The sequence below is a fragment of the Zootoca vivipara genome, chromosome 1 (genome assembly GCF_965207765.1).
Source record: "Zootoca vivipara chromosome 1, rZooViv2.hap1.1, whole genome shotgun sequence".
In the NCBI taxonomy this organism is placed as follows: domain Eukaryota; kingdom Metazoa; phylum Chordata; class Lepidosauria; order Squamata; family Lacertidae; genus Zootoca; species Zootoca vivipara.
This window is the reverse complement of record NC_142582.1, coordinates 22,150,546-22,167,314: the sequence shown is the minus strand read 5'-3', so window position 1 is coordinate 22,167,314 and position 16,769 is coordinate 22,150,546. Positions and strand designations below refer to the sequence as shown.

General features: G+C 41.0%; 1 protein-coding gene across 3 annotated transcripts in view; it reads left to right on the top strand.

Moving 5' to 3' along the window:
- The window catches only part of ZNF385B (zinc finger protein 385B), a 194,842-nt gene that overhangs the window by 29,252 nt on the left and 148,821 nt on the right, over positions 1-16,769 (top strand). For all 3 annotated transcript variants that reach the window (XM_060280543.2, XM_060280541.2, XM_060280536.2), the window contains exon 2: positions 8,345-8,647. In XM_060280543.2, coding sequence (XP_060136526.2) covers positions 8,347-8,647 — 301 coding nt within the window. In that variant the 5' untranslated portion in view covers positions 8,345-8,346. The remainder of the gene's footprint in view (positions 1-8,344; positions 8,648-16,769) is intronic.

Sequence of the window (16,769 nt, the reverse complement as noted above, 5' to 3'; positions counted from 1 at the left end):
TAACCCAGATGGCTCAGACCATATGCTTCTACAGGTTTTAGCTATGCTTCATGAAATAATACATAGGCCATCAGGAAAGACGTATAACGTTTGCTCAGTACCAGATATGGCACCAAGCATTGCAGAGGGACTGTATAACACTTGAGGAAGCATGAGTAAAACACCTTTGAGTGCTCCTAGTTCTCAAGCTAGGGACTTCAGAGAAGCACAAAGTTGCCAAAACACACTAGTGTTTGCCTGATTGCCCTTAGCCCATCTATTAAACCCAGTGGGACTAGGGAGCAGAGCGATTAATGTTGCACGGACTGGAAAATGGTGCCTCAGCCAGCAATCTACCATCTTGCCCACCAGGCCCAGCTCACACTTTGAAACAACAACAACAACAACAACAACAACAACAACAACAACAACAACAATTCTACCCTACTAGGAATCTGAGGCAGACCATTGGCCTATCTGGCTGACTGGCAACAGCTCTCCTTTTTAAAAAATAAAAATAAAAATCAATTTTTATTAAATTTTTCACTTACAAACCAATCATATCATACCAATTATTCCAAATTATACAAATGCATATCCATTAATCCCAATATTATGCCAAATTATAAAATTTCTTGACTTCCCATGCTTCAAATTCTGAGGATTCTATACATCGATCATTACTGCCTTTCTAATCAAAATTCCAAATCCTTTCCAATCATTATAGTCCAACATAATCCAGATCTTTCCCAAACAGTTCTACTATTATTCTCCTCCTTCGATCTTCTCACAGCCTCTGAGATGTTTTCAAGCGAGATTTAACAAAGAGTCTCTGTTTCTGTGTGAATTTTATATGGCAACAGCTCTCCAGGTCACAGTGGGAACATTCCCAGCCGTATCTAGAGACCTTCTCCATGCAAATCAGATGCTCTCCCATTGAGTTTGTGGCCATTTCCCATAGTCCTAAGTATAGAACTAGGGATGGTTGTGTGAGAAATAAGTCACCACCTCAGGGCTATGATTGTGGTCTGTGGTAAACAAACATATGTGCCACCACTATCAGCAGCTGCAGCATTCTCCCAGGTACATCTTCTATAATTTATCTGCCTCCTCTGATGCTGGAGGGCTCAGAGAGGGGCAATTGGATTAGAGAATGTTGTGAAGTACAGAAGGCTGTACCTGCTGCTGGGAATGCAAATTGGATGGCCTGTCAGAATGGCAGGAAACTCCAGCTAAGTCCCAAGGTTTGGGGGCAGGACGGTGACCGGATGAGGCTTTGTGTTTGTGTCCTGAGCTACTACTTCCCCCACCATTACCAGCTAAACTTCTAATGGCACCATCTGAGCTCTCCAGAGTTAAAAGCCTTCCAAGTACAGCCCCCCCCCCCTGCGCCCCAATCCTCTTAAGTCTCATGCTGCTGCAAAACTGCAAGTGGCCCCATACCACATAGGGTGGGGGGAAAAGTGATTTGACCTTGTATACCTGGCTAAGCTTTTTAGATTAGATTTGGTGAAGGTAAAAGGCACCTTAGCACAAAGGATTGCAAAAAAAGACAGACTGCGGGAGAACCTTAGGGAAGGAGGGAAGAGGGAGGCATTAGACTTTAGAAAAGCAGATTTCGACAATCCCAGTGTCATTAAGCAAAGTACCATGGAAAGATTATGTTATATGAAAAGGAGTATGTGAATAGAGGTGGCAGCTTTTGAAAGCCATTACTATAGTTAGGAGCCACAGCCATGCAAAATGAGAAAGAATGGTGACAACTGCCGGAAACTGATGTGATTTGGTCAGGGACCTTCTTAATGAACGGAAAGTCAAAAAAAGGGGAGTACAAAGGGAATCAAACACTAAGAGAAAGTATGTTTGCCTAGATGAAGTAAGAGCAAAGGCAGAAATTAGTTGTAGCTTCTGAGAGTTGAAATAAAGTTCCTTGCTAGAAGAGAAAGGCAAACAATAGCTACTGCAGGGCAGATAAGGAAGAGAAAAAGTCACAGGAGAAAGAAAACATATCATAATAAAACCAAGTTGCAACAGTCCTGATGACGTTTACCTGAATGGTACAGGAATTGTCAGTGTAATGCAGCCTTACAAAAAGCTGCTCTACATTGTGTTAACAGGAGCTATATTTCCAAGACTTGAGAACTAGCCTATGCTGCTGTAGTCAGCACTAATAAGACCTCATGTGTAGTACAATGTTTTGTCCTTGGTGCCATTCTTCAAGGAGAATGGTGAACTGGGGCAGGGTGGGGGGAATTGGAGGAACAGAAAGCTATAAATATAATGAAAGCATTGTACATAAACTGTGAAATAGCTGAACAAACGGAATGAGTTTAGCCTAGAGAAAACACACTGAACGAAGAGAATATGGTTACCTGTTTATGATAACCCTGGAAAAATCTATCTCAAGATAGATTTAGGAAACAGCAGGGAATGCCTTGTAAATTCTTTACTTGGTGGTTTCCAGGAAATGATTATCATTAGGCAGGCAACTGCTGGAGCTGTTTTAAATACATGTACATCATTTTAAGGCCACAGATTTGATGATCCAACTCTATGGTTCTGTGGTCAGTCACTGAGAGTTTGACCCCAGAGCTTTTATGAGGGTGGCTAAGCACAGTTGCTGGCACCACTATCCTTATGAATTAAAAGTTACTTGGTAATAGAGATGAGCAGGTACTTAATCTGATTAGTTGTAATGTTATATCATGCCTTCTAGTGACTTATAGCACTTAGAGATTGTTAATGGAAAGGGCTGCTGCTGAGGCATCACAGCATTTCTATGAAACAACTGCATGGTGCCGTACAACATTGGCAGTGATCACTAACAATAGCTGAATTAAGGTGAATAATCTCGGTGCTTTTCAGCAGCCATCAGAAAAGTGATAAGATTCTCAATGTCTGGGGTCACAGGACACCCTAGCCCTGTATTAAACCTCATTAAAGGTAAAGGTACCCCTGACCATTAGGTCCAGTCGTGGATGACTCTGGGGTTGCGGCGCTCATCTCGCACTATAGGCCGAGGGAGCTGGTGTTTGTCCACAGACAGCTTCCAGGTCATGTGGGAAGCATGACTAAGCTGCTTCTGACGAACCAGAGCAGCGCACGGAAACGCCATTTACCTTCCCACCGGAGCGGTACCTATTTATCTACTTGCACTTTGACATGTTTTCGAACTGCTAGGTGGGCAGGAGCAGGGACCGAACAACAGAAGCTCACCCCGTCGCGGGGATTCAAACTGCCAACCTTCTGATTGGCAAGCCCTAGGCTAGTGGTTTAGACCACCGCGCCACCCGCATCCCTATTAAACCTCATTAGCACTTCCATTTCTAACTTCAAAAAGATGATTTAGTTACTGGTTCACACTTTGAACAGGTTCAGATACATTCCACATCATAATTATATCTAGTGTTTCTTTTTCCAGGGGGGAAAAAGGTGAGGGAACTCACCAGAAAGTTTGTTTGTTTGTTGCGGGCCCAGTCGCAGTGCCACCCCCCCATCCCTGCCCTAGGCAGTGGCTAAAAGTAAGTTGTGATTAATAAACACAAGCAGAAAATGATCTGGATTAGAAAGGCCCACAACTATATTGATTACAGGTATAGGTGGATTTTTGGCTCAGGCATTGGGTGTATATCAGCTCCAGCCCCACCCCACCAAATTTTTTTAAATAAAAGTAAGGGAACTCAAGTTACCCCAAGTTCCTGCTCAAAACCCCCCTGATTTTTTTATCATATATCACACTTTTGTAACTGTAATATAATTTCTACAAACTGAATATAAGGATAAATATTTATCTGAAGGAGACCTATAATAGTGTATTTCCATACATGACTACCCTATCCTCCAAAATTGTTAGCTGCATTGCCCACTGTTAAGGGATTCTGTTGCGGGAACAGAAAACACTTTTAGCTCATTTCGGGTATATTTATTTTTGGGTCTCCCAGCTAAGAACAGTAAATATTACAGAATATTAAGTATCTAGATCGATGACGTGGTTGCATTTAGAATTCTGTGTACACATTCTGGTTACCCCATCCTCAGAAGAGATGACATAGTGGTGCGAAATACATTTCCCCGTCCTTCTCCTTGGCTACAAGGATAACAAGAAAAACCTGCCTGAACATTGCATCAGGAAATATACAGTATGGCCGTGTGAAATTCATGAAGAAAATATTGCACAGTCAGAAGCTTCCTACATTTAAATGCAATATGTGGGGGGAGGGAAGATGAGATTTGAGCTGTATGGCACCCACAGAATTTGGAGGACTGTAGAATGGAGACCATATGCAACGGGGGTAGGCTAACCTGTGGTCTTCTAGATGTTTAAGACTCCAGCTCCCATCAGGTACAACCAGCAGGGCAAGTGGTCAGGGATGGTTGGGAAGGTAGCCACACAACATCTGGAGGGCTGCCAGATGTACAGAGTTCTATACTTACTAAGTCTTGGGAGGAAGTGCTGGATTGTACAATTGTGACCGTCCAGAAAAAGCTAAAATTTTCATCAAAGAACATTCTTCGGAGGACTATGTACCTATTCTATGGGAGTTAACATCAAGGCAACAAAATGGATTCTACGTGCTCTAATAGTAGCCAAGAGACTGATATCGATGAAGAATAAAGGATATGAAAAGCTTTAATATATAAAGCTTTAATAAATGGATTGTTAATATGATAACACTCACACCTTGGATAAATAGGACAATATTTGGAATGACTTTATACAAAATGTAGTAGGCTATTAATATTTACGTATGTATTAGGATAATAATATCAAAATTATATGTATGGGTTAGGGCATTTTTTGCGTATTGCATATGTTTGTATATTCTTCCTTTCTACACATTTTTGTGCCTTTTCCTTTTCCTCTGCATCACTTTTATTTCTTTATAATTGAAACCTTTTCAATAAAAAAATATTGCTACCAAACACCTGCAGGTTAGCCTCTACAAGATCTGGACATGCTCTACTATTTCTCGTTTGAATTGTACACCATCACTTCTGATTAATTCCTCAGTTTCAGAGAGAGGAAGGAGGGAGGTTGGGAATACAGGATGGCCTTTGAAGAAGAACATGGAACTTCAGTTTCCTTGCGCACATCCACACACCTTAGGTCAGGGGTCAGCAAACTTTTTCAGCAGGGGGCCGGTCCACTGTCTCTCAGACCTTGTGGGGGGCCGGACTAGGAAAAAAAAATGAACAAATTCCTATGCCCCACAAATAAACCAGAGATGCATTTTAAATAAAAGCACACATTCTACTCATGTAAAAACACCAGGCAGGCCTCACAAATTACTCAGAGATGCATTTTAATAAAAGGACACATTCTACTCATGTAAAAACATGCAGATTCCTGGACCGTCCGCGGGCCGGATTTAGAAGGTGATTGGGCTGCATCCGGCCCCTGGGCCTTAGTTTGGGGACCCCTGCCTTAGGTGATATGCTGAATGCAAGCAAGTGACAATGCATATGCTTGCCTTCAGTTTAACAAGCTCTGCCTCATGCTCCCAGGGTTCCATGGTAGCATGAGGGCAGCACCCATGCAGTCCTCATCCTTATGGTCTTTTCCCTGTGATTTTGCCTCCTTTTGAGGAGTCATTGGGAAAAGTCTTTATACTTCTGGAACAAGCACAAGGAAAGCTCTACATAGAGCATCTTGCAGTAAACCTAAAGTGCTTAAATTCAAGGTAAGAGAGATAATGCATGATAAGTGAAATGCTACTGCTGACTTTTACTTAAAAATAATAATAATAGCTCAGATGGGAGACTCTTATCAACCAGCAACTGGTCCATTTTTTTTTTAATGGCCTCCTTATGTCGCCCCTCCGCTGCCATAGCCAGTTAGTAACACTGCCTCATATTCCTTAGAGGGGTGGCCCTATTTAGATCCAAATGGAATTTTCAAGCCACATGTAAATTAGACTATCAGAGACTATTCTAAATTATTTTAATAGGGTACTGTCATTTCTCCATAGAAGGATTAACATCTAGGTGGCACTGTAGCACAGAAGTAAATTTCAACAGGCTCCTGGGGTTATAATTAATATCCAGAACTAAAAATAAGTAAAAAAAAGTGCAAAGTAGCAATTATAATTATAACTTTTTTATAAGTGACAGAAAAGTGACAAAGGCAACATTGTATGTGGAAAGCTGCCTCTTCTTCAAGTAGTACTTCTATTTAATTAGGAGAAAAAAACACTAAGATGCAAAAGAAAAAACATAAGAGAATGAACATTTTGAACAATGTCTGGGTTAACATGAGTTGTTGTTTTTTTAAAAAAGTATTGCCTCACCTTTCTTTTTTGGTGTCACTTCTTAACTTTTATATATGTAAAAATATGTATTTAACCTCACTCACCCTCTGTCAGAAGGACTCGAATCTAATCCCAACAAGTTAAATATATATATATATATAAGCTGGGAGCAGAAGGGAGAGAAAGAACTACCACCATAAAAATAATAAATCCAGTACTAACAGCATTTTTGGAAGATGCTAAGGCCCAGATTTCTATGAGTCCCTGGGAGAGTTTCTTTAACAATTGGAAAACCACCAAAATCACCTCTAGTTCTGTTTTTCATTTAAGAAGTAATTTTTATTACCCAAGGAAGTATATTTTAGTTCTCTAGTTCTGCTTGTTCTCTTTCAACATGGCACATGGGTGATGCAGTCAAAATTGCGTTTCCAGGTGTCCTAAAAGGGTGTGGTGGAATATTAAAGGTGTGTGTCCCAAAATTCATGTGTTTTGCCTATTCCAAAAGACACACTTTGTTTGGTCTGTTTTGAGTTGTTTATTTTGAAACACATGTATTTTGGGTATGTGTTCAGAATGCCATACCTTTTCAATCATGACAATAAGTAAAGAGAGATGCATAATGTTAATGTCTCTATGCAGGGCTTATTGTCTGGTTGGTTGGTTGGTTGTAAGTCGCTTTGGCCTTTGGGTTGCCCTGGGCAAGATAAAGCCACTAAGAAACTAACAACAACAACAGTGATGATGATGATGATGCCACATTTCAGCACCCCTCCATATCACCCTCCAATCCCTCTAAATATGAAAAAGTGCTGCTGGGGAAGGGTGGGTCAATCAAAATCGCCTCCACCTGCATTCTGCTAATAGATTCTTGTCTGTCAGTGAACAGCCACTATTACATATTGCCCACAACAATAGAAAGTAACATGCTTTGTGCCAGTAGAGGGGAGGGCATGGATTTAATAAATCGTTTTCCTAATGAAGAGTTGCTCAGGCTTGTAGAAGGTTTTACTGAATAAATTGACACCTTCAGGGTTTTTGACAGTATGAAAGCACATAGCAGTGCCCTTTTGTTTTGTTTTCCATCAGATGTTGTATTATCAGGTGTTGATGGGGTTGCCAGACTCAATAGAGGACAGGACTTGTGTGCCTTTAATTGCCCTGCTCTCTTTTGAGTCTGGAAACCTTAAAGAGAAACCAGCAGACCCTTTGCTTGGAAACAAAGGGTCTGCTGGTTTCTCTTAAAGGTTCCCAGACTTAAAAGAGAGCAGAATTAAAGGCACAGACGTCCTGTCCTCTATTGAGTCTGGAAACCCTAGGTGTTGAACCATCTGAAGTGACTGAACAGCATTTGCACGTAGTACTTAGACGTGATGGCGGAAACTCAACCTCCCCACCCTCAGTGCTGCTACTACTCCAGAAAAATAATACAGAACACACACAATCTCCTATGCTGCAGAAAGGCAAAAGTGTAAATGTTGGGGGGGGGGGTCTGATCATGGATATAATACCATGTGGTTTGGTCCTGGAGCAGCAGTTTTTATTATTATTAACTTTACAGATCATTTTGTATTATGTTAACTTGCACAGAGGGAGATTAATAAAGATATGAGGAATGAAGCGGAGACAGGGAACAACATTTTTTTCATCCATTGGCTTTAATATATTGCTGATTGCATTAGGCACATCCAAAATTTAAAGAAGAAAATGAAAGTGAGAGGCGGAAGGAGAGAAATGGGAATATTGCATTGAGAAGTTTTATACTGGAAGAAATATTAAAACTCACCCTAAAAAGAAGAGATAACTACTGGAATATGAAAATGAAGATTGTTCCCAATAATTGAATATTAACAGTTTTTATTTGCCATTGGGCCACAGCCTGTGTCACCTATATTTGCAGGAACAACAGCCTATAAAGAACTGTGAGAAGCACTGCCTATATTTACTTTTTTATATTATATATTTTTATTGTAATAGTTATTAGCAGAACTGAATAGAATTGTACATAGTGCATAATAAAACAATAGGTTTATGAAAGAAAATGCTGACTCGAAGTACTTTTATACTTGGCTTCTGACCTTGTTCCTTTGTTCCTTTCTTCCCCCCTCCCTTTTGCGTAGGTATGAAACACCCAGCAAGTCCTGACCACATATTTGGAGATGGAATTATGAATCAATCTGCATTCCTGAGGGGCTTTGAAGATAAAGGACTAAGACACGACAGGGCTGACTGTCAATTAAGTAAAGAGAAAAAGAAGATACTGTTTTCCTTCTGTGATGTGTGCAATATACAGTTGAACTCGGCAGCGCAAGCTCAGGTTCATTACAATGGAAAGTCTCATCTGAAAAGAGTAAAACAGCTGAATAATGGGAAGCTACCTGCAAACACGAACACAGGCAATTTGTTTGCAGGTGCCAGCACAGGTACATTTTTTCATTATATGAGAGAAAGAGAGAGATCTTAAGTTTGATCTAAAGTGTCAAGAGACATTAAGCTTCCCACCCTTTTGTCTGCTCCCTGTAGTGCCAGCCTTGGAAGAAAGCTTTAATTTATTTCTTGAAGTATTGTACTGTACTCTAGACCAGGGGTAGTCAACCTGGTCCCTACCGCCCCCTACTGGGTGTTTCAAGATTCCAGGTGGGCGGTAGTGGGTTCATGTTACTGCAGCACTGGGGGGTGGGCAGTAAGGAAATCTTACCATCAAGAAAGATGCATTAGTGGGCGGTAGGTATAAAAACGTTGACTACCCCCCTTCTCTAGACCAGCGTTTCCCAACCTTGGGTCTCCAGCTGTTTTTGGACTACAGTTTCCATTGTCCCTAGCTGGCAAGACACCAGTGGTCAGGGATGATGGGAATTGTAGTACGGAAACAGCTGGAGAGTCCCAAGTTTGGGAAACCCTGCTCCAAACCAGGGATGAGGAGCATATGGGGCTCCACATGTTATTAGAGCCCCAGCTCCCATCAGCCCTAGCTAGTGTGGCCAATGGCCACAGCTTCTTACTTGGTTCCATTGTGATGTCACAATTCCCACCCAATAAACTACCACCACCACCACTCCTGGCAATTCTTCACCTACTGAGGGAGCTTCAGATGCAGATGGGTTGGGCAGAGTGGATGGCTGGCTGTAGCAGCCTGGAACAGCTGCTGCCAGCTACCCTGTGCATCTTTGAATTGGAAGATAGAAGGAACACAGCAGTTACAAAGTGTGCTGATGCAGGCACTATCCCACCCCTTCCTCAACTTTGCATGGGCTTGGGTGGGCAGGAGTGGAGAACCTGTCTCCCTGTAGTGAGACCCTTAACTCTTATCCCTCCTAGATAGAATGACTAATGGTCAGAGATTATGGGAGTTGTGGTCCAGCAACACCAGGTTCCTCACCCCTGCTTTAGAGGATTCCCCGCAAAGAGTTGGGGAACATAATTTCTGAAAACGTCTGACTACACGAGTATCCAAAAGTGCTATATTGATGGTTCAGTTTAGGCACCAAGATGTGATGTAATGTCGTGCAGTTGTGCTAAGACAGCAGGCGGGGAAATGTTTTATCTTATTTCATTGTTTTATGTTGTTTGTTTTAATACGAGGTAGCATAAAAAGGTACCTTATTAATGTCATTACACTTCAAATCAGCAGAAGGGGTAGGGCTCATAATCGACCACATTTCACCTAATTTTCGCAAGATTCATTAAGTGAGGGTCAAATTGAAATCCCACCTTTCATTCAGCTTATCCATGTGCCTTTAGTGCACTCTGTTTGATAATACCCAGTGCCCTATGAGATCAAGTAAATGTTACAAGAATAAAATTATTGCTGGTTCATTTTGGGCTGTGATATATATATATATATATATATATATATATATATATATATAGAGAGAGAGAGAGAGAGAGAGAGAGAGAGAGAGAGAGAGAGAGAGAGAGAGAGAGAGAGAGAGAGAGTCTTTTCTCACAAAGATGCAAAATATGCTTGGATCCTATTTTCTCTTTAAATAATCATTTGGAGGTCACCTTTAAAAAAATAGTATCCATCATCCTTTCTTATACTAAGACAGATGGAAAAGGGTGTCTGTGTTTAAGAAACACTATCTGGAGGAGACAGAGGTAGCTGCTTTTGAACAGCTTCTGCTGGTGCAGCAAAGTATTAATGCAGTGACAGATTTAAAATCTCAGTAGCGGGGAGCTTATTTGTTTTCATAGATGTGAAGCATTCGCCCTTTTACACCTTGGAAGTTTTGCTTCTTTTGCAGTTGTTCCATGTAAATACTTAACACTTAAAAAAAACAAAACCCTCACTTCTGTAATGCCTTTGTTTGGTTTGAATGGAACTATAGAATGGTTGGCATTTGCAGTCCACACCTGCGGCGGATCAGGCTGTGTTTGGAAGGAATAAACGTGAAACAAGACGTGTAACATAAACCAGTTCATCTTTCCCCCCCCCAGTGTTTGCATCCCTCCTTGCTATAAAAATGTTCAAGGTGGCAAACGACACACCAAAGTTCACACACACATACAACTTGCATATGAAAATGGCAGGACTCAAAATACCATCTTAAAAGGCAAAGCCCCAAAACACCCACTGAAAAAGGATACGGTCTTGGCAGTGCTGTTTTTCTAGAAAAAGAGGAGCCAGAACTCACCATGAACGCCTCCCTCATTCTCTTATAATAGCAATGGCACCCACCTTACAGGTGTTGGAACTGAGTTCCGGTGAGTTCTGGCTGAAAAAAGCAATGGGTCTTGGTTATTTGCTGGCAGGTGAACAGTCACATGACCAGACAGACTTCCTTCAGCTCAGAGCATTACAAGTGCTTCAGTGCTGTGACAACAACAGTGAAAACGTCTTGTCTCTCATGTCCGCTCTCTATTCTTTGGATGACAGAGGCCATGAAGCAGGGCCTCAGTAGAAAATATTGGATGACAGGACAATTCCTAAGGGAGTTGGTGGTTGTCAAGATACACTGGTCCCAAATCATTCAGGTCTTTAAGGCTCCAGAAACAAACTGGTAAGCAAAAAGGCTTTCCTAGAGCATATGTGTTACTCCTTTTCAGCACCCAGTGATGACCTTATTTATAATTCTCCTTGACCTTCTAATTTTGATATATATTGCTGTGTTTAGGTTTGGGCATAAATTGCACTAAATCACTCTCTCTGCTGTTTTTGGTTGGTTTCTACAAGTGGAACAGAGGAAAAGCATCTCTCCTTCTCTTCAAGCAGCAAAGGGCCTTGGTCCGTCATGCATCCAAGTCAAAGAGTATTTGAGTTGTTGAATATAATATAAAATTGTGCCTCCTGTGCTGTGGAAATGTGTGTGTGTGAGGGTGTGTGTGGGTGAATTTCTGTAGCTCCGTATCTTGCGCCAAAAAAACTTGCCAGCATTTAAGCCCACTGAAAACCCGGGCTCCTGTTCCTAAAGTTCCTGTGAGGTCATTGTCCAGTGATGGCCTTTTCTAGTGTTTTGCTCAACTCCACAGTGGCACATTTCAGTATATTAGTCCCATTAGAACCAGAAATGTATGCATTCTCACTATATTCCTGCTTTTTATTTGCTAAGGTCACTATGATCGCAACTTTATTACTTTTGGATTTTGAATATTCTCCAAATAAAATAATAAAAAAAAAATTCCTTCAGTAGCACCTTAAAGACCAACTAAGTTTTTATTTTGGTATGAGCTTTCGTGTGCATGCACACTTCTTCAGATACGTGTGCATGCACACGAAAGCTCATACCAAAATAAAAACTTAGTTGGTCTTTAAGGTGCTACTGAAGGAATTTTTTTATTTTACTTCGATCCAGACCAACACGGCTACCTACCTGTAACCAGAATATTCTCCAGATACTGTTTTTCCTTAACTATTTAAAGAGCACTGAAAAAAACAGAAAGCATGGTATGTGTAGGAGGAAATAGGAATGAGGAAAAGACTTCTTGTATATGGGGCAGTGGGGAAGAAAATGAACTCTGAGTACCCCAGGTAACAATGACAACTGTATCAAATGTTTGCTATATACGTACAAACAAATATAATTCATACAAATACCAAAAACACTTAGATCATCTCCAGCGACATAATTGTAAAACGAAAATACTCATTCCTATGACATGTTTGTTTTCTTAGCTATCACCTAGCTAGTTTCAATGCATGTTTTAAAAACGTCCACAAGATGGTGCTGTAAGCATTCACAGAATGATGGTTTTTAGTGAACTGGCTACAGTCACTCCGCATGGTATTACCTAGATGATTTAGGGAATGTAGCTGTGTTCACACTCTCATTTGCCCTCACTGTGTTTCCAGCACTGAGCTCTCAATTTGTGTTCATATAACATTATCCAAAAGGTATACGTTTCCTGTAATTTGCTATAAAATACTGCTTTTTTGCTTCTCAAACCTGTTTCACAGTCCTTTAAACTATTCCTAATTTGTCTCTAAGGGCACGGGTGGCGCTGTGGGTTAAACCACAGAGCCTAGGGCTTTCCGATCAGACGGTCGGCAGTTCGAATCCCCGCGACGGGGTGAGCTCCTGTTGTTTGGTCCCTGTTCCTGCCAACCTAGCAGTTCGAAAGCATGTCAAAGTGCAAGTAGATAAATAGGTACCGCTCCAGCGGGAAGGTAAACGGCGTTTCCGTGTGCTGCTCTGGTTGACCAGAAGTGGCTTAGTCATGCTTGCCACATGACCTGGAAGCGTCTCTCCCTTTAAAGCTTCCTATTATTGACACTGCTAGGACTGTTCTTTGTGGGTGTATCACAGGGGCAGACAAACATGTCTTTGGGTTTTTTAATTTCCTTAAAAGAATGTTTAAATAGCTGTTTATCAATCAGAGCCAAATTCTGACGTGTTTCATATCTGTGTACTAAATTATGAGACACTGATTGCACAGGAGTATCAAAACAGGCTAACATGGCAAGAAGCTGAGGCATCTGTTCGAAAAACACAGGTGTATCATACAGTATAATTTACAGTAACCAGCCCTTTGAGAGGCACAGACTGAAATCAGGTATGCATGTATACATACATACATACATACATACATACATACATACATACATACATAAAAGAAAATAAGGGGGGTGGGGTGGAAAACAGAAGGGGAAACAAATGATGTTATTAGGCAATGATATACAGTGGTACCTCTACTTACGAAGGTTTCTACTTATGAACGGAGCTCTGTCCGCCATCTTGGATGCGGTTTAGAATTTTTATACAGTATAGGGTTGCTTCAACTTACCATTTTTTTCTCCCAATGCATTCCTATGGGATTTGACTTACAATTTTTTTTGACTTATGAATGTGCGTTCGGAACGCATTAAATTAGTAAGTAGAGGTACCACTGTAGATCTCTCTTTTTTTGGAGAATCAGAAGAATTTTAGCTTAATAAGGCATGGTCTGGATTATAGTTTGCCCTCTTGTAACTGAATTTAGCTGAGTGCAGCTGCAAAGGGATGTTTGGGAAGGCATTTGGGGATGCTCCACATTCTACAAAGTACAGAAAACGGCAGGATTTATTTCCCTATGAAGTTCTGCCGGTGTAGAGTGCATGGGCAAATGGTGACAAAATGACAAATGTGTCAGGTTTTGAAACATTTTAAGCAGAGCCATCTGGTTTTCCTTGGCAGTACAGCCTCTGTAGAAATGGCACATGTCATTTCAGGGTTTTCCATGGCATGTGAAGTTTTCATCTTCTGCCAGTTTTTGCTGTGTTTGTTTAACTGGGTGGAAGTATTAATCAGAGTAATTTATTAACAACATTGAAAAATGGAAATCTCCATGCAACTGTAATGAAAATATTACTGGCTGAGATGCAGAAAAATCCCATTAGTTCACCCTTTATCCCCATGCTGTTTTTTTTTAAAATAAATAAATTAAATAAAATAAAAATGATTCACTCTTTATCCTGCCCATGAAGATACTTCAGAGGTCAGCTTGGGTTACAGAAAGTTTGTAAAAACATTATCAAGTCAACTTTGTGCTTTCCACCCCAACCCATTTTTGCGTTCAACTCCACTATATTTTAATGTCATCACAGTGATTTTTCCTCTTTAAGGAATGTGAAATAGAACCCAAGCCATAATCAGTGTTCTCCAGCAATTTAGAAGTAAATGCTAAAACACTTATTTTATTTCATGTTTTATTTATCAGAATAGCAAATAACTATGCTGTGCTAGTGAAGTTATGTGTATCTACAAAATCTGTTTTTGTGATGTTGTTAGATGATTAAAATGATTCATTTACATAATCACCATTTGTAATGAATTTAAAAGTTTGGTTTTGATATTTAAACCAGATGCACTACAAAACAGCTTGCAACTATATGCAGTTAATGTGGGTATTTTTAAAAGAAAGACTTCCCTTTGCATGTTGCAGTACACATTTTATTCCCATGGAATATATTATAGCTGTCTCTTGATTAGAGAAACCAGTTTCACAGTGATGACACAGTTATTTTGAAACAGTTTCACAATAACTATTAGGCATCCTGAATACTTTTCACATGTAACTTCTTCAGTAAGTGAGATAGGGCTTCTTACATCTTTTGTAACTTATCGCCAGATCCCAAATTGATAGGAGTAAGTCTCGGGGCGTGAATACTTCTTGCTAAACATCTAAAAGGAAACATACTTATTTCTGGGAATGTGAGCATCACTTATTTGTAAGGACCTATGCAGCTGTTCAGCAGGTGTGACTTCTTTGTGTATGCCATGTGTACCCTAATGTTTGCCACAGTAAAGACTGTCAGGTGTAAGGAATAAACCAGGCATCCCCAAACTGCGGCCCTCCAGATGTTTTGGCCTACAACTCCCATGATCCCTAGCTAACAGGACCAGTGGTTGGGGAAGATGGGAACTGTAGTCTAAAACATCTGGAGGGCCGCAGTTTGGGGATGCCTGGAATAAACCAATAATATCTTTCTACTTGAGAGAGGAACGTATCTGCTCTTCATACCTCATGAGGATCACTGAAAGGTGCTGAGAAAAGGCAGGACCTGCAACACGCTCCTCAGCTGCAGACTGAGTGCTTTCTCATACCTTTTTGCAACTTCATTTACAGATAAACCATTGGCTGAAATACACATTCAGTCGAGTCAGGCCTCTTCTCCATGTTCGAGGTGAGCTTTTTGCTTTTTTTTTGGCTGTTGTACAATATGCCTTTCCTTTTTATCAATCCAGTTGGGGCTTTCTGCTTTTAAAAAGAATTTTGCAGCCAGGAATAAAGAGTCAGTTGACTTCAGCCAAGTGGTGATGGGTAAATAGAGTTTTCTTTGGCTGCATGTTGTTACCTGTCATAAGCATTGGGGGGGGGGATTGTGGCAAAAAAAATAAGATTACGGAGAATATTTTAAATTGAGTAATCAAAGAGGAAATCACTTTTCAGAATACAGTAGTAGATTGTGATGAATAGCTCTTGTGTGCATAGGCCCAGTTGTCTTTTTGTCAGGGTATTTTTATTTCTTGTATTAGTAATATTAAATTGTATCAGACAAGGACAGTAGAGCTCTTTAGATGTAGTGCTGAGAAGATATACAAGGGCAGCTTTAGCGGAATGCACAAGACAAGGATTTGGGATCAAACAGGCCACAACTTTATTGGATTACAGGTGTCAGTAGGCTTTGGCTAACACATTGGGTATATATCCAGCATCATCTAGCCTGCCTGCTGTATGATTGTTCATTAGGGTTGATCCTAGCTTAGGGATCACCTTAGGACGTAGATGCGACCCACCAGTATCAGCACTATAAGTTTAGCAACATGGCCCAACAACCCTGTGTGGGCACCTGGACAGAAGCACCTCTCCCCTGGACCTTCTTAACAGGGTATCCCTTTCCTTGAAGGGGGGCGGGCGTTGAGACTCCCAATCCCACTTTCTTGACCAAGGATCCATCCCAATGCCTTATCCGCCATTAAGTGTTGACAATTGCTATGAGGTAGGTGAAGACCCTGAGACAGGCCCAATATGTCTGGAGGGAAAAAAATTCCTGCCTGGCCCCAAAAATAGTGTTGTCAGACTCAATAGAGGACAGGACTTCTGTGCCTTTAATTGCTCTCTTTTGAGTCTGGAAGCCTTAAAGAGAAACCAGCAGACCCTTTGTTTAATTTCCAAGAACCAGATCAACCACACCCTCACCATCTCTTGGCAGCACACTATGTGCTGGGCATGTGTACGATCTTGCTATCTAAATCTTGGTCCCTGTTTTCGGGTAGGGTTGCCAGACTCAATAGAGGATGGGGCTTGTGTGCCTTTAATTGCCCTGCTCTCTTTTGAGTCTGGAAACCTTAAAGAGAAACCAGCAGACCCTTGGCTTGGAAATTAAACAAAGGGTCTGCTCGTTTCTCTTTAAGGTTTCCAGACTCAAAAGACAGCAGGCCAATTAAAGGCACAGAAGTCCTGTCCTCTATTGAGTCTGGCAACCCTACCCGAAAACAGGGACCAAGATTTAGATAGCAAGATCGTACACATGACCAGCACATAGTATGCTGCCAAGAGATGGTGAGGGTGTGGTTGATCTGGTGCTGACAGAGCTGCCAAGAAAGTGTGCACTCCTTATTTAAGCCC